This window comes from Alligator sinensis, unplaced genomic scaffold, assembly GCF_000455745.1.
Source record: "Alligator sinensis unplaced genomic scaffold, ASM45574v1 scaffold240_1, whole genome shotgun sequence".
NCBI lineage: Eukaryota > Metazoa > Chordata > Crocodylia > Alligatoridae > Alligator > Alligator sinensis.
Genome location: NW_005841902.1, coordinates 3,664,389 through 3,688,624, shown reverse-complemented (window position 1 = coordinate 3,688,624; position 24,236 = coordinate 3,664,389). Strand labels below are relative to the sequence as shown.

Here is a 24,236-nt window from a genome sequence, read left to right as displayed (position 1 = left end):
TTCCCTGCAGTTCCGAGTGCTGCAGTGCAGCACTGTCTTTGGCAAGTTCTAAGAAAGAACCTCATTTGTCACTGTTTTTAGTGGAAACAAAACTCCCATTGTCTTTAAAGAAAGAAGGGTTGCTTCCAGTTCTGATATTATTTAAGCTAGTGTTGGAGTGATGTCATAGCTGTGAATGTCCAGGAATTATGCAAGGGGGAAGGATTTTTGTACCTGATATCTTCTTTTGAACCACCTGAATGTTTGGGATAGACTTAAGACAGAGTAGATTTGCACCATATAGACCAGTGGTCTCCACCCTTTCACCCTTTTTATGGTGAAGATCACTCTTTGGCACCCCAGGATCAACCGCCCCCCGCCCCGCCACCCTGACAAGCCACTGGGGCTCTGACCCCACTCACCCAGCCCAGTCCAAGTGGCAGGAAGCGTGGCTCAGCCCAGCCACGTGCGTCCTACTGCTTCCAATCATGGGGCCTCTGACAGACTGAGATCAACTCTCAGAGGCTCCACGATTAACCAGTTGATTGAGATTGACTGGTTGGTGACTGCTGATATAGACTAAAGTGCAAAAGTCTTAAGGTACAAAGTTCAAGTACAAAATCTATGCAAAGTCTACAAGGTGCAAATCTTATGAAGTAAGCCTGCACATCTGATGAAGTAAGTCTGCTGTTTACAAAAGCTTGTGCTATACATTCATGTGGATAATTAAAGGTACACATAACATCAATATTCATCCATGGCAAAAGCCACTTGTGCTAATGCTATTATGGGCCACAGAAGATTCATTCCAAGAGCAAGGGGAGCAATCTTCATTCCCAACCAAAAGCAGATGTTCAGAAAAGAACCCTGCCAAGTTTGTCTTGTAGAGTTTACTAAGTCTCTCAGTTTCCAGGAGTGTTACCACAGGACAGGAAAAAAAGCTATTGGAAACCACTTTACTGTAATTTAGCCTTATACTTGCTCAGGCTTTGAAGATGGCCAAACTGGTCTACAAAGGTAGTTCTACTAGGACCAACAGAATAATCTTAAGCCAGCATGTCATCTGAGGTGCTTAATCGTTCAGAAGTGAAAAGCAAGAAGTGCTCAAGGAAAACAGAGCAAACCACCTAAAAAGAGACTGACCACTTTCGAACACGGGCAAACAGTCACTTCCATCAAGATTTTGCCTCATTTTGAGCATAATAAATACAACTTCATTTGACAGTCGTTTATCTTAAAATGTTATTTTAATGAAATAAATAATGTTATAAAGGTGTATTGGTGTAGACACATGTTTATTCTCTCACCACTCTTCAGATCTCAATGTTTAAAAACATAGGTACATTTAATTTTTCTTAATAAAAGAAATTTCAGATACCATATAAAGTAAATAGCTCATTCAAAGCATGTAAAATATGAAAGATATCGCTGACAAAACTAAAGCAAACTATTTCTGATCAAATTTTGTTCGCTCTTCATTTTTAGATGCACACTGTTATTTGACAATAAATAAAAAAACCTTTTTTCATTCACAAAATTCAGAAATATTACTGTATACAATAACAGCTTTTGTCTCAGACCAACACAACTATCAAATACATCCCTGAAACATGGAAGATGCCGAATTTTAGCTAATTTTGGATTTTGAATTTCATTGCGGAACAACAAGAAAGATTTTTAAACCTCCCTGCCTGCCATCTGACACCTCTAGGGAAGTAATCCTACCTGATATACACAACAAAGAACAACTCAGAACAACTCACAGAGACACCCTCATGGACCCAGAGGGACAGATTTTCTATCCCCAACTCCCTGTGTGCAAAAACGAAAATTACTTCCTATCTATGAGGACTTTTTACCATGTTTAAATTTTCCCAGAGCCTGATGAAGGGCATTTGAACCCGAAAGCTTGCAGAAAAAGATATTTTTTTTTACAATTTCCTAGTTGGACTAATAAAAGGCATCACTTCTGAACCAAGAGTTCTAGATTTTTACTTTCCTTTTACAACAAGGCATTCCATCTATCTGTGTGGGCCGGGAGCGATCTGGGCCCTTTTTCGCGCCGCGCGGGCTGTGGCCAGCAGCCCGGGCATGCTGGGTCGGAGAAAGCAGGCGACACGCTAGAATTAGGCACGGACACTTAATGGTTGATTTAAGAATGTTTACTTACACCGAAGATGGTCGCGGTGCAGGCAGGAAAACTTGCTTGAGTTACAGTTACAGATAGAAAAGAAGAGAGGCGGACTAGAGTAGGCTGATCAGACCCCTGTTGCCTACTTGAAATACGCTGGGTCCAATAGGCTCCGCAGCGCTTAGAGATCTTCACGAAACGTGAAGTCTCCTCCTCCTGGTGTTCGTGGAGTCCTCCAACTTGGGCGGAAACCACTCAAGCCTTTTATACGGCTAGCAAGCCAATCGCTAGCCGCCACGCGTGAATAATTTAACGCAAGCCAATAATGGGGCTCGAATTAGAATACAAATGGCGGGAACTCCTTGCAACGTGCATTTCTTAGCTGCAAAGAAGAAATGCACACTGCAAAGAAAGCTACAAATTGGCAGGAAAATAATTCAGTGGTGCCAAAGCACACACAAAAAAAAAAATCACACCCTTGGGTTGTGACACTATCATGTTACAGTTCAACAACAAAAACCAAAAAAAACTTGTTTTGCCCATATACAGGGATTTCTGGCTATATGTAATAAAAACTAAAGAATATGACACTACTTTTATAAATAGTGTCATCGTTGTTTATAAAGATGATGAATTATTATTCCTTCAGCTGTAGTTCAGAACTATAAAATGGTTTTGCTCTTGCAATTAGGCTTGCTATAGTTTACTTTTGGACTCAGATGTTAACACAAGAGAAAAAAAGGTAGCTGACAAAGAATTATACTGTCCTGGAAACAAATTGCTGCAATGACTGTTGAGGAAATTCATTCCAGCAACACTTTATTTTTCTACCCTGACATCTAAGCCATAACTTCACAAGCACAGTGAATAGCATCTTTAAAAAGGAAGACAATTCTGCCTTCAGCAGTGGTGGAGGGAAGGTTGAATTACATAATCTCGAGGGGTTCCTTCCATCCCTGTTTTTCTACGATTTTATGACTGTCCTAAATTGTGCAACTTATTCTTAAAAATGATAAGGGCTACTTGTAAAATGTCCTCTAGAATCTGAAGGTATTAGAGGGAGTTAGCAACAAGATTTTTTTTCTTAACTGTGTGTTAAACTTTTCTAATTAGAAAATAAATAAAAAGGTTTTAAACTGACTACATTGAAATTTTTCCTTCAGGTTTAATTTCCTTGGTATCTGTAGTGTAATAATCCAAATAATTCTCTAGTCCTCCAATGTGCATACTGAGTTTAAAATGGTCCAAGATAATTCTATGGGTGTAAGAGAAGCCACAATGTCTCTGACTGCTGACTCAACAGTCATGTATCAGCAAAAAAGACTCCAAAGACAATAATCCTCACTACTTCCAGAATGAAACAAAACAAAAATCTAGTAAGAATTTACTCAGCTCTACTTTATAGCAGGGACAGAGGCAGCACAGTTTGCAGCACCAGGCAGCACATTCTGGGGAGGAGGTAAGCCCTCAGTGGTGAAAGAACAGGTTAGGGACTGTTTAGAAAAGCTGGACGTGTACAAGTCCATGTGGCCGGATGCAATGCATCCGAGGGTGCTGAGGGACTTGGCCGATGTGATTACAGAGCTGCTGGCCATTATCTTTGAAAACTCGTGGCAACTGGGGGAGGTCCTAGATGACTGGAAAAGGGCAAATATAGTGTCCATCTTTAAGAAAGAGCAAAAGAAGGATCCAGGGAACTATAGACCAGTCAGCCTCACCTCAGTTCCTGGAAAAATCATGGAGCAGGTCCTCAAAGAAACCATTTCTAAGTACTTGGAGAAGTGATTAGCAACAGTCACATGGATTCAACAAGGGCAAGTCACGCCTGACCAACCCGATTGCCTTCTATGATGAGATGACTGGCCCTGTGGCTACAGGAAAAGCAGTTGGACATGATATACCTTGACTTTAGCAAGGCTTCTCCCACAGCATTCTTGCAAGCAAGCTGGAATAAATATGGGTTGGATGAATGGACTGCAAGGTGGGTAGAAAGCTGTCTGGATTGTCAGGTTCAATGGACAGTAATAAGTGGCTCAATATCTAGTTTGCAGCTAGTATCGAGTGGAGTGACCTGGGGTTGGTTCTGGAGCCAGTTTTGTTTAAAAGATTTCATAGACATTAGGGCTGGAAGGGACCTTACAAGATCATCAGGTCCAGCCCCCTGCCCAAGGGGCAGGAATTCTGCTGGGGTCAAATGATCCTAGCAAGATAAGCATCCAAACGTGTCTTAAAGATGTCTAGAGTAGGTGTTCAATATCTTCATCAACAATCTGGAAGATGGGATGGAGTGCACCCTTGGCAAGTTCACAGATGACACCAAGCCTGGGGTTGTAGTAGATATGTTTGAAGGTACGGCTAGGATTTAGAGGTGCACAGATATATTGGTCCCATATTGGAACAGGACCAAAAGGAAAATTAACATTATCAGCTATCAGCATTTTTTGGCCGGTGTAGCTGATAAAATCACTGATAAATATAATATGCCTTCTGGATGAGGCCCCTATATGCTGCGTGCACACGTGCAGCTGCACACATGCACATGACCAGGAATGCAGCTGGGCAGTGTGGAGAGCAGCACCCTGCAGGTAAGTCTGTAGAGGGGAAAGGGAGTGTGGTGGAGCCCAATTGAGACCCCTATGGGGAAGGAGGGAGGGAGTGGGGCAGGAGCAGGGGGTACTGTCCCAGCCAGGGCAGTGAAGGGGACCCAGGGCCAGGGCAGGGTGAGAGATGGGACCACAGGCAGCTCATCCACAGGGTGCCAGGGGGCAGGCTCCCCACTGCTGCACATCCCCCCCCAGGGGCAGATATTGAGGGGGGAGGGGGGGCATGTGCCCCGCCAGATTTGTGCATGGGTTGGATGTAGGCTGCCTGCTGTGGGCTCGGGGCTCTCAGCTCTGCTGCCTTTGCCCTGGGGGCTCTGCATCGGCCACGCGTCCCCTGCCCACCCAGCACCAGTGAGGGCAACGAGTTGTGCCTCCTACTGCCAGGCGGGCAGGGTATGCATGGCGTGCGTGGGGCTCCCAGGACAAAGGCAGCAGAGTAGAGAGCCTTGAGCCCACAGCTAGCAGCCCACATCCACAATTGCCCTCCCTGCCTCCACTCGGGCTAAAAGCGGCCCCGCACTTAAAAATGGTAGTGGGGGTGCTTGAACTAAAGCTTGTTAAACGACCTTTAGTTCAAATGCCACTGCAATCATTTTTAAGCACCAGGACACTGATCCCCTGGATGAGCTGCTTGTGGTTCTGTTCTGCTCCCCACCCTAGCTCAGGGCCCCAATCACTGCTCTGGCTGGGCAATGCCCCCAGTCCCTGCCCCACTCCTTCCCTCACCGTGGGGGCCTAAATCTGCACCCCCCGTTTTCCCCTCCACAGACTTACATGCATGGTGTTGCTTTCCACATTGACTTACTGCATTCCTGTAAATCGGTTATTGGATCAGTATCAGCCTATATGGCTGGTTAATAATCAGCTACTGGTGTTGGTCAAGAAAATCTTTACCGATGTACCCCTGCTAGGATTCAGAGTGACCTAGACAAATTGGAAGATTGGGCCAAAAGAAATCTCATGCGGTTCAATAAGAACAAGTACAAAGTCCTGCACTTGGGATGGGATAATCCCATGCACCAGTACAGTCTGGAATCCAATTGGCTAAGCAACAGCTCTGCAGAAAAGGATCTGAGGGGGAAGCAGGAGTTACAGGGGATAATACACTGAATGTGAGTCAACAGTGTGCCCTTGCTGCCAAGAAGGCTAACAGAATACTGGACTGTATTAGTAGGAAAATTGCCAGCAGATCAAAAGAAGCAATTATTCCCCTCTATTCTACACTGGTGAGGCTACATCTGGAGTACTGTGTCCCGTTTTGGGCCCTCAACTATAGAAAGGATGCGGACAAGTTGGAGACAGTCCAACGGAGGGCAACGAAATGATTCAGGGGCTGGGGCATATGACTTGTGAAGAGAGGCTTAGGCAACTGGGCTTCTTTAGTTTGGGAAAGAGAAGACTGAGAGGGATCTGAAAGCAGCCTTTAACTACCTGAAGGGTGGTTCCAAAGAGAATGGGGCTAGACTGTTCTCCGTGGTGACAGATGACAGAACAAGGAGCAATGATTTAAAGTAAGGGAGGATTAGCTTTTATATTAGGAAAAACTCTCTCACTAAGAGGGTGGTGAAGCACTAGGACAGGTTACCTAGAGAGGGGTGGAACTTCTATCCTTTGTTTCTAAGGTCCAGCCTGACAAAGCCCTGGCTGGCTGGAATAATATAGTTGGATTGGTCCTGCTCTGAGCAGGGTGCTGGACTAAGTGACCTCCTGAAGTCCCTTCCAACACTAATTTTTTATGATTCTATGACACTAGTACCAAAAAAAGATTCCACTTTGGTCTTTCAAGACTCATTATCACAATAAATTAATCTAGTCTGAGATGGAAAGCCACTTACATTTAAGAGTACATACATCCAGCCTAGTCATAATAACACCTCCCTAGTCCTGTTTCTTCTCAAGGAACTTAGCAAGAAACCCAAAGGGAAACATCTGGAAAAATACCAGTCCTACAGTTGTCCTCATGGCTCTTGTACCACATTCATCCTATTACTTTTGCAAATAATAAAGAGGCAGGGGACCAAGGGCGACGCGCAGGGGGTGGACATGGGTGCATGTGCACCCCGAGTGTGGCGGTTCACCCCCTACAAGAAGGCACCGCCAACATTGTCAGTGGCACCTGCAGGCATTCACCACTCGCCACCCCACCGCTGACACCGCTGGCAGTGTCTGAGGGTGGTCTCCAACCCTTGGTTGGCGCTCGCCACCTACACCCCTGCCAGTGTTGGCGGCGTCTGTAGGAGCTTCCCCGCTTACCACCACTGCTGTACTTCCGCCGCTCCCGCTGCTGAACTCCTACCGCCGCCATGCCCCCCCAGCTGCCAGGGGCACATATCATTCATGCCATAATCAAATCATGAGAAATACTAACTTCATTTTAATAAAAACTATTAAAGCAATTAAACCACTAACACCAACTCCCAAGATGACATCCAAGGTCAGAATAGTGAGACTAAGACCAGTGGTAATTTATGATATTTTGTGCTCTCATTCTTGCAATCCCCCGTTTCCTTCAGGCAGTCCTCAGGGCCTCCACATACCAAATTTATATCAGTGTTGCCCAACTCTTCTAGTTAATCTATAATAACAACTAATGGTGGGTACAGACATTACACTTCATGCGCCTTAAGTGTGCAGAAAGCACTTTACAGCTGTAAGAAAACAGATGGCCATGGCATATAAAGCACTTTAAATGGGGGATCCTGTTCTCAGTTAACCCTGGATGGATGTGTACTAACTAAAGCACTTTCTGTTAGAGCGCTTTATGAAATGTTTGTGTCAGATGCCATCAAAGGTTACCTTAGAGCACAATCACTACCATCCCAGATGCATTGTGCAGGGCTGTGCTCTAGCCTTGGGCAGAGCTCCAGGGACAGCCTCTGATGTTAGTCCTGCAGACAGCCTGGGGGAGGAGGGGAAGGGAGTGAAAAAGTAGGGTTTCTGACCCTGCAGCCACCCCAGCCCCACAGCGCACCACAGCTCAGTGGATGGGCAGAATGTCACGGAAAGGAGTCTGGGGTCTTTCTCCCAACAGCTTCCCTAGCTGAGCTGCAAAGCATCATTGCTTGGCTGAGGGGAGGAGGGAGTACTGTGGGGTAAGGGCTCTGGGGTCTCCTGCCTGCAACAGTGGCACACCATTGCCTGGCCAGGGCTGCTGCGGGGGGAAAGACTCCAGAGTCCTTCCCGCACAGCACCCCCAGCTAAGCCGTGGAGCGCTGCGGCTGTCAAGAGGCTGGACGGGAGTCCCCCTCTGCACGGACCCAGCCCACCACCCCTGACCCCAGCCAGCAAGTTGTGGAGAAGCCCTTGTGGTGGGGGTGCTCCTTTACTCCTCTTCTGTCCCCCAGCTGCTGCCAACACTGGCGGGGGTTAGGGCTGGGGAGAGAAGTCGCTCTGGCAGCCTCCAGGGAGATGCGCAGGAGAGCCCTCAGCAGCCAGTACAGGGAGACTACAAGCCCCACACCCACCGAACAGTAGACATCTGTCCACTTGGCTCCCACTCTAACTTACAGCACTTTGAGTAAAGTGCAGTAAGTTAAGAGTGCATCTGCCAGGGGCTTTTTGAACATCTGTATTTACCCTGAATACCATTGCCAGTTAGAAGGTAAGTAAGCCTTCCAAAAAACAGGAGGCAAAGCCATCTCCAAAACAAAATGCCAGTAAGATTTAAACAGCAGAAGATCTTTATATAAGGAAGCCCGTGGAGTCTTTGGCTATGGCCCACAGAGCTGTTCTTTCTGTGGTATTCAACAGTGAAAGACTCTTCTCATGCCATGCCACAGCCAGGCCCCCCACCCTTCAGGGGAGGGGAAGGTCTCCCTGTGCTATGCCACAAGTGGGAGGCATGAAGAAGATGCTGAAGCAGCTGGGTGCCCACCTACATCAGACCCAAGCTGGGTCATTTCAGCCCCCTGCAGGCCCCTGTCTTATATACAAGCCATTCCCCAGGGCGGCCCTGGGAGGGCTTGGGGGTGCTATAGCCACACCAAAATTCACTTTAGCCCCCCACTCCATAGTCACCCCTCCCAGCACCACTGCCGCCTCCTGCCCGCCCTCCCCATGCAGGTGAGCCAACAAAGGTGCGGCACTCCCAGCAGGGGTGGCACTAGCCTCTTCCCAGTGGGGGAGCTGGGCCATGACTGGGCTTGGAGTGGCATAGGCTCAGCTGAGCGGAGCAGGCAGATGGCAGAAGCAGCGCTGGGAGGGGAGGAGCCCAGCCCCTGACCAGGAAGAGGTTGGCGCTGCCCCTGCCATTCCCCCAAACCAAAGCACAGTCTATCTGACAAACAGTAGTCCAGCCACCACAGGACTGACACTCATGAAAGGGAGTCATACATAGGGTGAGTATATGTAATCATGGGAAATCTGGGACACTGCTCCCCTCCTCTCCAAGTCAATGGCACTGCTGCAGGCATAGGTGAAACAGTATGGTACACCAAGCAGGCAGGCAGGCAGCAGTGGTGCCTGCCCACCTGGTGCACCATGCTGCTCTACCTCCCCGCCAGACTGCACCCCACTGCCCTGCAATTCTGGGACTGTTGTTTTAATTTTCACCAACCAGCCAAGACCAGCATTTGAAATCCAGGACGGTCTAGGCCAAACAGTCACCCTAGTCACACAGTGAAGATGATGCCCACTCAAAGCTCTTAGTAATTATTGATTACAGGCCTCATTAACTCAAAAGGCACAGTTCTGCTCAGTTTACAACTCCCAGTAAAAACATTAGTTGTTTTACAGCCAACAAGATTTTTGCTTAATGGGACCAGAGAAGCAAACCTACTTTACTCCCATTAAAAGGCCCTCAACTGCAATTTACAGGTAGCATAATCTCTCTGTGCTTAGTAGAAGCTTTTAAAGGCCGAGAAAGAGTAAGCCATTATCACTTCAAGAGAAGCATGTTTCAGGAACACCAATACTTCCATTCATAAGATTTAGAAAAGGCTTCTTTATTTAGCTTTAAGAGTATATTGGAAAGAGCAATGAGCATTACAGCTGCCAAACAGGATGCTTTAAAGAACCTGCAATAGGTAACACTGCCTGAACTCTCTCATCAAGACATGAATTGGGGGGTGGGGGGGACAAAAAAATTAACTGGACCATACCACGCTTGCAGATTCTATGTCTAAAAATAAATATTAATATGGAGGCACTGGTTATGAAGCCATAATCAATGCAAAATTGAGTTCCTCACCTAAAGCAGGAATTATGTCTTATTTATTATTATACCGTGTCCTATCCAAATTTACCTATTTGAATTCAAAATGAGATACATAATGGATGTACCATAACAAGAGTACTCAAAGTCCATGTTGCAAACCAAGTTAGCTATAAGATAAGCAATACTGCAGTTAGCGTAACTACAAAGCTACCCACCTCAGATGAATGCCAAGGAAGATCTAGGAAAGGGGTGCGCAACTCTGGGCTAAAGGACTATTTTATAGTGGAAATTTCAGTCACCTTTTAAAAATACATTTCAAACATCAAGGCTAGGTATAAACATTCAAAAAACTCAAGGCGGAATTGATCTAAGTTACACAGGGCACATCTACACGTGCAACTAGTGCATGTGAATAAACTACAGAGGTTATTGTTCCAGAGTTTTTTGCTCCCAGGTACTCTGTGTGAACATACACCTGGGAGCAATTAACTCCAGGGCAATCAGCTCCACAATTTATTCATGTGCAGCAGTGGAGTCTAGTCAGAACAGGCCTAGCTGGCAAGGAGCCCCAGGGAGTCAGCCTGCCAGCCCAAGGCTGCTCCAACTGGGCTCAATGTGCTGTGGAAGGGCTGGCTGGGGCACAAGGGTGCTTCAGTGCAGGACTAGCTGGCAAGCAGCCCCTGCGCTGAAGCACCCTTGTGCCCCAGTCAGCAGGCTCAACCTCTACACATGCGCTGCTTCGCATGAAAATGTATTAGCTTTCTGTGCTCTAATATGGGCACATGTGTAGATACGGAGACACTGACTGTGGAGATAATTAGTCAGCTCCACAGTAAATGTGTTGTGTAGACACACCCAGTTTTCTGTTAGCGGCATAGTTTAGATCAGTAGCAAACAAAACACACCATGTGCCCTTTGGTGGGAGGGACAAATCTTATACCATGTTCTGTCATTTTTAAACAAACCAGTCTATATGTGCCAGAGTTCTGTTCTGTTACAGGTATAGACCAGTTTTGTGTGATGACCTTCTGTTCTGTTACAGATACAGACCTGTTTCCAATCACTCATACGGGTAAAAATGTAATGTTTGTACCTGGCCCAAAACCAGAGGGGCAACTATGCAGTACAAGAATGAAGCATATGGGTGATATTTAAATAACTGGAAGCTCCTAGGTCTAATATATTAGCAGCCATGTTAAAAATACAGCTGTTGAGATACGCATTGACAATAAAATGCAAAAGCTGAAAACACCATCAGCACTGCTTACTGTTTTCATGGGATTGGGTGAGGCAGCTACACTAGAACATTACCTAATGCTGCAGCACATGTAACTGTGACAGGCTTCCAACTGTACCAGATCATAAGGTGTACGTTACACCCAAAGCTAACATTTCAGCCTACAACTGGAGTTGTTTTTGCAATTTTCAAAGCAACTTCTGCACTTAGGTACCTATCTTTACTTTACTTTAAAAGGAGATGTGCATCTCAATCCCCTGGGCAAGTTCTAGACAATGAGGTAAGTTTAATTACTTTAACATAATTTGAAACTTCCATTTTTCTTACATGCCTTATTTTATGGAGTAAGGCATTTTAATTTTTGAAAGCTGACAAGCACAGCAGAAACTTAAATAGCAAAAAAAGTCAGAGAAAATCTGAACCAGGATTTGCCAGGGTCAAGATTCAAAACGTGACTTCTTTTAATATCAAATCTGTCTCAAGAGCTCAGAAAGTTTTTAATTCTATCCCTGCCACTTCTTTAGTTTGGAAGTTTCAAGTATGGTGGAAGCTCAGGGCAACCTCTTAACTAGCTGCATGTATGTGTAATGTGATTTAGTGCGGCACACATTAGATGTCACACTCTGCTAGAATACCATACCATAAAACCCTTTAGGAAGCCCTGGAATTTAACGTATGTGCCAAACAGGCAATAAAATCATTATAATTCATAAACAGAATAGCAAAAGGAATATTTCCTCTCTTTCCTTTCACATTTAGCACCAACAGTCTCAAGCAATGTGGCTTGCCCCGTTACCCAGGATAAGAAAAAATAATGAAATCTCTTAAGACAGACAAGGAATGTTCCCATCACAAAAGTCCAGGGGCACAGTACTCTTGAAAAATCAAACTCCTCAAACTTGCAGAAAAACAAAGAACGCCATTCCTGAGCCTTCCCTGGGGGTCCAAACATTCATGTCAGCCTCTGCCAAATCAAGCCTCTAGCCCCTCCCTTATCCCCCAAGGACCCCTTCTAATTAGTAAAAGGGAGTAAAGGCCCATTTTCCTTTGCCCAGAAAAATGCAAAGCAACAATAAGAAAGTTGGCTACTAAATATTGCAGTAGGAGGCTTCTACTTGAGGATTAGCATCTTCCTTCCAGATGCTAACACCTGACTGTGATGCAGCTTCTAACTTTCCTTATGCCACCAAGCTGCAGTAGAAATGAAACAGACAATCTAGTCCTTTTTGCTGCTGCCAGAGAAAATTCTGTTTGAACCTGTATAAGTGTCCAATCTGGTCATTTCCATCCTGCAGCAACTTGGAAAGCTATGAACAGCAACAGATGTACTAGAGCTGTCTGTCTGCAGAATCACAAATTGGGAAATGAACTGATTCACATGTAGAAGGAAATCACCACCAGCACAGGGACAAGAAAGACTGAATTCTGCAGACGCTTATAACTTCAAGCTTCTCACTTATCAGAGAGATTTCCTTCTTCCATTAGTAAATGGGTATACTAAGCCAAAAAGATCCTGGTAGTCTTACATTTCTTCTTCAGATATGGTAGATTCACACCGCTTCATTACGCATTCAGCAGCATTTTCACTAATGTTGCAAGCTACACACTTCCTACACGTTGTTCAGTTTCTTCTCAGTGACCCAATTCTAGAGCTTGACCAGAAAGGTAACTGAATCCTGGGGAGTTACTATGGCAACCATTACGTGTCATCTTTAGAATACGTCAGGGTTACTCTTCCTACTAGAATTCTATCAGCGGGAATGAAATGCAGGCGGGAAGAAGACATCATTAGTCTTTAAAAAGTTTATCAACTATGCCACCATTTCCACTATTTCTAAACAATTAGACAACTACTTAGTAAATTTAGAGGCTAAGGCATGTTTGCTGGAAGGCACAAAAGACAAAGTACATGATGTATTCCCAACATGAACACTAGCAACATTTCCAGTGAGCCAGCAAGCTTAAACCTTACTAAAAGAGATGCGTCACAAAAGATCTCCTCTACATTTTTTGTTCAGGAGCCAAGTTCAAGCCTTTCCAAAGATAAGTTTGTGGGGATCTATTTTAAAGTGCTGGAGTGATGTCGTAGTCATGATGGTCCAAGAATTATGCAAGAGGCAAGAATTTTTGTGGGTGATATCTTTTATTGGACCAACCAGTTAATCACATCTTAAGTTGTCACTCAGCCACACGTTCAATTAACAGCGTGATAAAAGGAGGAATAAGCCACAAAGTTATTCCACAAAATATGTGGAATAATTTTGTGGGTCGTTCCTATCATGCCACTAGTTGAATGTGTGGCCAGGGGCCCCTGTGTCTGAGAGACTTGTCAGCTGATTAGGGCTCCCAGCCAGGAGCCCATGTGCACTCAGGAGCCTGGAAGCTCAGAGCTGACTCGGGCTTCCAGTCGCAGGAGCACATGCCCCCACAGCTGGTGCTGACACAGGCTTCCAGCCAGAGAGAACCCCAGATATCCCCATAGCTGGCGGACCACAGCTGACGAAGTAAGCTCTGCCTAATGCGAGCTTATGCATCACTCATTTAGTTAGTCTAAGGTGCATCTCTACCCTGCCTGCTCCCTGACTTCAGACTAACAGAGCTAAGTACCTCTCTCTATAGTTATTATTTAAGCCCTCCAAAAAGCCAACATATCCTGAGCTGCATTCAGCCATCCATACCCTAATGATCAGTATCCCTACAAATATTCATTGCTAGGAGGACATAAACTTTGATTTTGGTTGCAATCAAGCCTAGTAAAGCTAATTCCCCGACATAGCAACATATACTTGACTCGTCCATTTTATAAAAGACCTGTTTTTTCACTAACTGTGCATGTAGGAAACACCACAATAAAGTGACATCAAATCAGTCCTCTGAAGTAGTAAACAAATAAGCAGCAAAGCGCATTTTGAAATCCAGTGGCTGAACTGTAATGAAGATATATCATTTACAAACCTGAAGTACCTTTGACTGACATATGTACAACACCCCCACAAGGGGATAAATAGAATCAATATGTAAAACCATAAATTAATTTAGAAAGAAATGAAAACTTTAGAGAAACAATTACATTTTAGGTAAATTATGCCACAATGTTGTTGCCTTAGAAAGATTTCCAGGACATCAAACTAGCTAGGTGCTATATATGCAACATGTGATACTAAATATGGTAAAGTTTATACAATTACACTTTTTTTTTTTTTAGCAACTAATTTAGTTTTTTCAGGTGCATAATATCTTCTTGACAAACAGTTACTTGAGAATTTGTTTAGTGGAAAGGAAGTTGGGGGGGGGAAGGAAGGGGAGACAGGGATATTCCTTTTGACACACATGGAGAAGACTAATCTTGAAAATTTAAATCACTAAAGCTAATTCTCTTCTTTTCATTTTAAAACAAATATACGTACTCTAGATATAAGTAAAAGATTCAAAAAGAGGTTCTGATACTGCAATGGCCAACTTCTCTCTTAAAAAACAATTGCATAACCCCACTAAAGCCAGTAGTTCCATTTTTAGGCACAGGTTTACCACATTCTTTTGAATACAAAGACAAAGTATATTAAAACAAATATTCGGACAATGGCCTGCCACTCAAATTCAAGAGTTTAAAACAAACCAACAAACCAAACAAAAGGTAAGCAGGCTGTGCGGGATCAGGGCTGCAGAGGATGAGATTGATGGATTCTTTCATTCTCTGCAGGACCAGACACCTAGCACAGAGACATCACGGAAGAGTTCCAGGACAGCTGAATGGAGGACGGTCACCTCCAGAGCTAGACAGCATGCAGCTGTGACTGCTTCCCCAATACAACTGGGGAACGGACACAAAGCCCTGGCAGCACTGGAGGATGATGCAGCAGAGGAAGCCGCAGGGGAAGACATGTCCGCAAAAAACACCAGGCAGGCTGAGCAACAACCGAGCAGCTGGAGGAAGAGTTGCCTGGTCATTGTGGTGGGCGACTCCCTCCTGAGAGGCAGAGGGACCTATCTGTCAACCGGATCCCAAGGCACATGAGGTTTGCTGCCTGCCTGGAGCCAGGATCTGGGACATCACTGTGAGGATTCCTGACCTCATCTGGCCCTCTGATTATTATCCCATGGTCCTCATCCATGTGGGCATGAATGATGCGGCCAGTAGTCTGGACTGCTTCATAAGTGACTACAGGGCTCTGGGGGCCAGGCTTAGAAGTCAGGGGCACAGGCAGTCTTCTCATCCAGAGGTCACTGTCAGCATCAGGACACCTGCATCAGGGAAGTCAACCTGAGGCTTTGGAGTTGGTGCCATCATGTGGGTTTTGGCTTCTACAACCACGATCCACACTTCCACGAGAGAGGCATCCTGGGACCAGATGGTCTTCATTTCTCTTCTAAAGGTAAGAGTCTGTTCTCTTACAGGTTGGCTGATCTCCTCCGAAGGGCTTTAAAGTAGGTTCGTCGGGGGACAGGGAAGCAGAGGATAAAGGAGAACCTAAGATCAGTGAGCCATGAGCAATGCACTGGATCAGCCCAGGTAAGTACTAAGGGGCCCAATAGACATCAGGACAGGGGGGTACCAAGGGCACCCATTAGGGGGCTTAAGTGTCTCTACACTAATGCTAAAAACATGTGGAACAAGCAGGAAGAACTAGCACTCCTGTTTGCAAGCAACAACTTTGACCTGGTTGGACTAACTGAAACCTGGTGGGCCCCTACTCACGATTGGGCAGTAGGCACTGAGGGTTAAAGGTGGTACAGATGGGACAGAGTAGGGAGAAAAGTGTATGTGTGTGTGTGGGGGGGGGGGGAGGGTTGTTGTATGTTAAGGAACAATATACATTCTATATAATCAAGATGGGATCAGAGGAGGGACAAACCGAGGTACTGTGGGTCAGGATACAAGGGGGTCAGGGGGAAAGAGACTTAGTAGTGGGGGTCTACTAGAGACCACCACTCCAGGAGGATGAGCTAGACCTGGAATTCTCCAGGCAACTCTCAGAGGTCGTATGATCGAGAGATATGGTTGTCATAGGTGATCTAAACTACCCTGACATCTGCTGGGAGGAGCAGTCAGCCCAATCTAACTGCTCACGTAGGTTCTTAACCTGCATGCAGGACCTCCACCTAATGCAGGAGGTATACGATACCACTAGGGGAAACGTCTTGCTGGACTTGGTATTAGCTACAGGGGATGACCTGGTGGGGAATCTGCAGGTACAAGGTAACCTAGGGGATAGTGCCCATCGATTGATTTAATTCACTATCCGGCGAAGGGTGGGTAAACTAACCAGGAGGGCTGAAGTGCTAGATTTCAGAAAGGCAGTGTGCTCAGATTAGTAAGTGAGGTGTTAAAGCATTGGCAAAAGGGAGGTCCAGAAAGGGTGGCCATTCCTCAAGGGAGCGATCCTACGAGCATAGAAGAAGCCAATCCCATTGCATATAAAGGGGGCAAAGGGGCCAACAAGCCTATTGGCTGAACAGGGAAGTTCAGGAAAGCCTAAAAGCAAAGAAAGAGGTATACAGGCTGTGGAAACAGGGAGTAGCTACCAAGAAGAAGTATACCTCCCTGGCTCGCACTTTCAGGCAATCAGTTAGGAAGGCCAACGCAGTATTAGAACTTAGGCTGGTGATAAAAATTAAGTACAACAAGAAGTCCTTCTTCAGGTATATAGGAAGCAAAAGGAAGGTACAGGTACCATGGGACTAGGCAATTGGTGAGAGAGAGGGAGGACAAAGCTGAGCTCTTTAATGAGTTCTTTGCATCTGTATTCCTAGACAGACCAAGACAAATCTCCCAATTGGATCACAGATAGACAGGAGGACACCAGCTCACCAACTGTTGGCACAGATTTAGTAAGGAGCACTTGGAGGGGCTGGATGTGTTCAAATCAGCGGGCCCAGATGAACTTCATCCAACGGTGCTGAAGGAATTGGCCAGTGTCATAGAAGAGCCGCTGGCACAGCTGCTTGAGCACTCACGGCGCTCCGGTCAGGTCCCAGAGGACTGGAAAAGGGCCAATGTGGTCCATATTTTCAAGAAGGGGAGGACGGAGGAACCGGAAAACTACAAGCCAGTTAGTCTTACTTCTATCCTTGGGAAAACTCTGGAAAAAATCATTAAGGATCACATCTGTGGGAGCCCAGCAGGGGAAATAATGCTGAAAGGAAAGCAGCATAGATTCATTACAGGTAGATCCTGCCTGACTAACCTTGTTTCTTTTTATGACCAGGTTACAAAATGCTTAGACGCAGGAGTAGAGGTAGATGTCATCTACCTAGACATTAAGAAGGCGTTCAATACAGTATCTCATTCTGTTCCCGTAAATAAACTGACAGGCTGCGATGTAGATGATTACAGAGTCAGGTGAGTGGCAAATTGGCTTAGGTGTTGCACCCAGAGAGTGGTGGTGAATGGGTTGATATTGACCTGGAAAGATGTGGGCAGTGGAGTCCCACAAGGCCCAGTCCTTGGACAGATGCTAGTCAATGTCTTCATCAGTGACTTGGACGAGGGCGTGGAGAGCACCTTGTCCAAGTTCGCAGATACACAGCAGAGGATAGGGAATGGATCCAGGCGGATCTGGACAGGTTGGAAAAATGGGCAGAATGAAATAGGATGCAGTTCAAAGACAAGTGCAAAGTGCTACACCTGGGCAAAAAGAGCCACCAACACACTTACAGGCTGGGGGATGACCTTCTCAGCAGTGGAAAGCGATCTTGGAGTCACAGTTGACTCCAAGATGAACATGAGTTGTCAGTGTGACCAAGTGATCAACAAAGCTAACCGCACTATCATGCATTAGCAGATGCATGACAAACAGGTCCAAAAAGGTGATGCTTCCTCTCTTTGTGGCACTGGTCAGGCCACAGTTGGAGCACTGTGTCCAGTTTTGGGCACCGTACTTAAAGAGGGATGCAGAGAATCTTGAGAAGGTTCAAAGGAGGGCCACTCGTATGGGCAGAGGCCTGCAGGCATGGCCTTACAAGGAGAGGCTGAAGGACCTAGATCTCTTCAACCTTTGTAAGAGAAGGCTGAGAGGTGATCTTGTGGCTGCCAATAAATTCATCAGGTGAGAGCAGCAGGGAATAGGAGATGCTCTATTTACTAGGGCACCCCCTGGAGTAACTAGGAATAATGGCCATAAATTGACGGAGAGTAGACTTAGGTTGGACATTAGAAAGAACTTCTTCATGGTAAGGGTTGCCAGAATCTGGAATGGGCTTCCAAGGGAGGTGGTGCGCTCTCCTACCTTGGGGGTCTTCAAGAGGAGACTGGACAAGCACCTAGCTGGGGTCGTCTGACCTCAGCCCTCTTTCCTGCCAAGGGCCGGGGGTCAAACCAGATGACCTACCGAGGTCCTTTCCAACCCTAACATCTATGAAAACCCCTCTTATATGCAGAAATGTATCTTTAGTTGACATTTTATTTTTTCTCAAAGTGAAAATCAGAGAATTGTTTCATCTTAAATTCAAAGGTATCTTATATTTAAATGGTACATCTGAATATGGTAGATCTTTGAATGACTGTAACCCAACACAAATTTTAAAGAGGAAGCACAGGCATAGTATCCCTTTTATATGTATATGTATAATCACTATCACTACATTTGTACATACAGAGCTGTAATAAAATAACTGCATGCACAAACAAACATTCTAAGTGCTTTCAATTATACACCTCTAAACATTTAATATTATGTAATTTATTTCTAATCTTTCACAAAATTAAATGTAATACAAAAATATTTTATTCCTGAGAAATCATATTAAAATATAATAAGACATGCACATATGAAGGTATTTCCCTCTATTAATACATTAAGGAAATAAATGTATTAATCGTGTACTGTTAAAATACTGCTTAAATAAATTAAGCTAGTTTTACATGAAAAGGTTATAGTAAGTCAACAGCAATTGCAAGGTTAATAACTACAGTTTTCTTGTGAATGCATATAATTGTTTTTGTCTTTTTTATTAGCATCCTTATAGGCTCGGCAGTGCTATGCTGGCTAGCACTATGGAAGAAAGAGACTTGGGGGTCATCATTGACCACAAGATGAACATGAGCCTGCAATGCGATGCGGCGGCTAGTAAAGCGACCAAAACGCTGGCTTGCATCCATAGATGCTTCTCAAGCAAATCCCGGGACGTCATTCTCCCCCTGTACTCGGCCTTAGTGAGGCCACAGCTGGAGTACTGTGTCCAGTTTTGGGCTCCACAATTCAAAAAGGATGTGGAGAAGCTTGAGAGAGTCCAGAGAAGAGCCACGCGCATGATCAGAGGTCAGGGAAGCAGACCCTACGATGACAGGCTGAGAGCCCTGGGGCTCTTTAGCCTGAAAAAGCGCAGGCTCAGGGGTGATCTGATGGCCACCTACAAGTTTATCAGGGGTGACCACCAGCATCTGGGGGAACGTTTGTTCACCAGAGCGCCCCAAGGGATGACGAGGTCGAATGGTCACAAACTACTTCAAGATCGTTTCAGGCTGGACATAAGGAAGAACTTCTTTACTGTCCGAGCCCCCAAGGTCTGGAACAGCCTGCCACCGGAGGTGGTTCAAGCGCCTTCATTGAACACCTTCAAGATGAAACTGGATGCTTATCTTGCTGGGATCCTATGACCCCAGCTGACTTCCTGCCCTTTGGGCGGGGGGCTGGGCTCGATGATCTTCCGAGGTCCCTTCCAGCCCTGATGTCTATGAAATCTATGAAATTAATATATGATGCTCCTTTATATTGTAAAGTTCTCAAAATTCATTACATAATAAAACAAACAAATTGAACCTCAGTAAATTGTATTTTATTTACCTTTTCTCAGATGTTGTTTTTACTTTATTCATATTGGAAAACCTAGCTCTTCAAATTACCATCTCAGAAAACCTGAAAAACACATTTCAATCAATTAAAACTTATTAGGAACATAGTTTTTTCATACATTTCCACTATCATTTATAACACTTAGTCTCACAGCCATGAAAGTTTTAGACAGAAGTTATTTTATACAAAAGCACTTGTTACATTGCAAAGAGACTGGGGGAAAAGCAAAAATCATTATTGTTTATTCAAAACATTTGGTCTGGAAGCTGGAGCAAAAAATCCTGAAATACTGCAGACAAGGAAAACATGCTGTCTGGTCCAATATAGTAGTTTAATTGTGCCATACTCGGAGAATAGTCTGAGAGCTTTGCAAAACAGCGAGAAAAAAAAATCAGCATTTTTATCATAATGTATGCAACTTGAATAGTTTGCATTAGTGTGTTCCAGAATAGAAAACTACCAACTGAAGCTTCTTCTGGGGTCCAGTGTGCAAGTTTTTAGAATTTGTTGAGAATATTTTGAAATGCTACTGCATACCTACTACTTTGTTGCCACTTCACTTGTGTACACATGCATATTAAGATAACAGACTGGGAACCTAGATGTACAGTCAGAAACAGAGTGTTTGGTGTTCTTATTTAAGTAGAATCCGAATACATTTCTTGGACAGAAATCATAGCATACTAATGACTTCATTTTCCTATCCTTTTAAGTACAGTGCTCTTAGTGTCTTATATGGTGTCTCTAAGCAATTAAGGTTAATGTTCATGGGGCCATGAATTGAAGCTCAGTGATTCAATTCCAAATGGAATGCAAAGGCTCCACTTCTATAATAAAAAGAAATGTCCTTAGGGAGGGCACCTATCAGTTATAGCACTGAAGACCAACTCCAGAAAAGGCATACTCAAGCTTTGAAAAAGGCACTTATTCTCTTGGACCTTGCAGGTGAGAAACTTTCTTCTGACCGCTAGAGTGAAACTGGTAAGAACCCAATCAAAAAAACCTTTGCTGCTTAGATCATATGGAGCTGTAACACAACTGGGCAAAGGTCAGCCAGTTTCATTCCGGAGGTGCAGAAAATCAAGAAGAGGAATAGAATAACTTGGCTGGAGAGGAAGAGAAACTACCATTAAAAAGACAGACAACAGGATGCTTCTCTAGAGAGTAGAAAACTGTATTTGAGGCACCCCAAATCAGCAAAAAGGGTGCTCCAACCATTTTAGACACTTCTGTGCTGATGCCCTCTCAGCAAGATCCAAAAATAGTCATTCAACACTTACCTGAAAGCATAGTCTCCTTTCCTAACAGCCAGGAAGTCACGTGGAGAAGAGGAAGCCTGGCTTCTCATAAGAAGTCTGAGCTTGTCTCCAGCAAATTTGTCCAAGTACTGATCGAGGGCAGAATTTCTTGACTTCCTTAAAAGAAAGAGAGAAAGTGAATAGCTACAAGAAAAGCAACTGGGTTCACTGCATAAAACAGCCCATCACCCAGTTTATGATGATACAATTATTCCAAGCAGGCCACAGACCTAACTAGGGATAGGATATTAGATTTGCAAATATTTAGCTCAGATGGCTTGCAACACTGACCAGCTGTCAAACAGCTGATGAACAGTCTGCTGGTGCCAGCAACATCTACATATTAACTTGTATTGAAGTGTTTTATGAGTGGAGGCAGTTAGAGCTAAATAAGATCTCGTTATCTTCATTAGTTTATTTCACTCTAAAGCCAACACAGCACACTGTGATGCAATTCTAGTATGGGAATATTTCAGGTCAAGGGGACTATAAGGGCTGACAGAAAAAGAGAAAGGAAAATGGGAAAGAAAGGGTAAGGCTGCTAATAATGACAGCAAACAGAACTGGGGAACTAAACACAGTGTACATGTAAACTAACAAAAATTGCTTTTTGATGGTCTTCCAACCAATGCAGTGAAAAATAAATTTTAAAAAAGGTTGAGAACTATATCTACAATTTTAAAACCTGCACAGGGAATTCCTCTGATCTTACCCACACAATCACACCAAAGTTATTTGTTTCCTTACTTGGTTGCCAGATAGATGGTCCATTTGAAAGGAATTATTTAAAAAAAAAATTAAGGTTAAAAATTAGTTTCAGGGGTTATATCTGCCATCCCTTCTGCACCCCTCAGTTTGCTCTGAACAAGCGCAGTGACTAAAACGTTTGAAATTAAATATATATATTTTTAGACTAGTACAATTTCAAGTTGATATTTTTATGGTCCAATAAATGTGAAATAAAATCTCTCTCTGCCCTTAAAGTATACTGAATACAGTGAAAGAGTGCAAGACTCTTTGCTGGGACCACCAAAAATTATAACTGTAAGTTTAAATTCCCAAACAAAAATACTTTAAGATGGAGTGGTGGCTTTCTGTACATCTCAATATTTTAAAGAAGTCCTTAAGAGAACACTGTTATAAAGTAGCCAAAATCTATGAAACTCAGTTAAAATGACACATTAATGTTTATATAAAAAAAATGAAAACAGTGAATGGAAACTCCCCTAAAATTTACTATCCTTTATACTTGTCACACAAGGTAAATAAAACATATGAGACAATCACAGCTACCTTTCATCCAAGTTCTTATACTCCACAATGGAAGCAGACATTTATGCCAAAGCTAGCTTTGTAGCTCAGCCAGGAACATCCAGGGTACACAGGATTTGGAAATGTGGTCAGAGATATAAAAATGCAGTTGTAACCTAACTGCAGAGATTAATTGGGTTATGATGTCTGTAATAATGCTCAGTCCTAACCACTGCAGTCAGCAAGATTGAAATGGTTGCAAGATTACCAAAGCCTGCCATGAGGAAAGTATATTTCATAAGAAACAATCTGGCCCTTGGTGTATATACACTGATGTATTACCAATACTTTTTTCCCCCTCTCATCACTCTGAAGTTCAACACACTTTATACATTTCTATAAATGTACCCTTATAGCATAGCTGTGAATTACTATGCTCCATTTCTCCCACATATGAAGTGAGAATCAGAAGCTCTCCCATCAGTTTTCCCCAAGCATTCAACTTAAAACCAAAAACAGAAAGGCTCCTTCATTGCAACCCTACACCTTGCAGCAGGGGTCAGCAACCTCTGCCACACCTGCCGAGCATGGCACACAAGGCCATTTTGCTTGGCACATCTCTGCCAGCCCAGGCTCTAAGCAGCTGCTGCCAGCCAGAGCCCAGGCTGCTGCCAGCAGGTGGCTGGGAGGCTGCAAGCCTTGCTGCCGGGCTCCGTGGGCCAGCTGCAGCCCGGAGGCCGCCAACAGCTGCTCCGGGCTCCGGCATGCGCAAACAGCTGCTCTGGGCTCCGGCATGTCGGCACTCCGGCACCTTCCAAGGTAGACATTGTGGTTTTTTTGGCACTCCGGCCAAAAAATGTTGCCTACCCCTGCCTTACGGTGTCCATTAGCCCTACAGTCTCTAGTCAAGAATCTTGGCTTCTGGGACCTAGGGTACCTATATACTTGCTCTGACACATCCTAATTAGAATGATTCTGTTCCGCATTCTAATTAGAACACTCCAGCATCATGTGTACAAGTCCCCACAGCTTTAAAAATGGTCACTGGGGCGCTTTAACTAAACCTTGTTGAATAAGCTTTAGTTAAAGAGTCCCGCAACCATGGTTAAATGTGTGGGGGTTTAATACACGTGACGCTGCAGCATTTTAATTACAATGGCTCTCCAGGAACTGCTTTAAATAAAACACCCTACATCCCTCCCTCCCCACACACACGTATACAGGCAGCCCTAGTTCTCAACCAACTTAGGCATCCAAGTTTCTTATGCAGTACCAAGGAAGAACAGGATCCACAATAGCCAACACACCAAGAAGGGAGTACCTAATGCAGGCAACAAAAATGCTGATGAAAGGAGCCTCTTTCTGACTTCAGCCTCTAATGTGAAGGGCAATATTAACCCCCTATATGAGGCTGAGATTCAGAGCTTGAAACCACCTCCTGGACTTAGACACCCTAATTGTTCCTTTGGAGAAAAGCGACTGGCTTGCTCTTAAAACACAGTCAGTAGAAGGGCTGGTGACAGCCAGCTTATTATAACAGCTTGGAGCAGGGGGCAGCAATCTACGTACACTGTATCCAGCCCACAGAGCCAGGGGGAATTTCAGCAGCATTTTAGCAGTGGGTGCTTTGCCTGAGTGGTGGGCAGAAGCGGCGGTGGCAGCAGTGCTGTTGGAAAGGAAAACACTGACTGTGGCAGTGGCACAGGCCTGAGCTTGGAGCTAAGGTCTGTTAAGGTCCCTCCTAATTCAAAACATAATGCATCTGGCTCTGAGGCTTAAGTGCCCACCCA

The 24,236-nt window shown here is 44.6% G+C and overlaps 1 protein-coding gene across 7 annotated transcripts in view; it reads right to left on the bottom strand.

Annotated features, from left to right (window-relative positions):
* Nucleotides 1–24,236, bottom strand: part of AGTPBP1 (ATP/GTP binding protein 1) — a 126,351-nt gene that overhangs the window by 75,787 nt on the left and 26,328 nt on the right. For 5 of the 7 annotated variants that reach the window (XM_025197692.1, XM_025197689.1, XM_014517354.2 and 2 more), the window contains exons 2-3: nt 21,178–21,312; nt 19,889–19,960 (exon numbers count right to left, since the gene is read on the bottom strand). In XM_025197692.1, coding sequence (XP_025053477.1) covers nt 19,889–19,920 — 32 coding nt within the window. In that variant the 5' untranslated portion in view covers nt 19,921–19,960; nt 21,178–21,312. The remainder of the gene's footprint in view (nt 1–19,888; nt 19,961–21,177; nt 21,313–24,236) is intronic. The other 2 variants (XM_025197690.1, XM_025197693.1) reach the window with 1 other exon arrangement.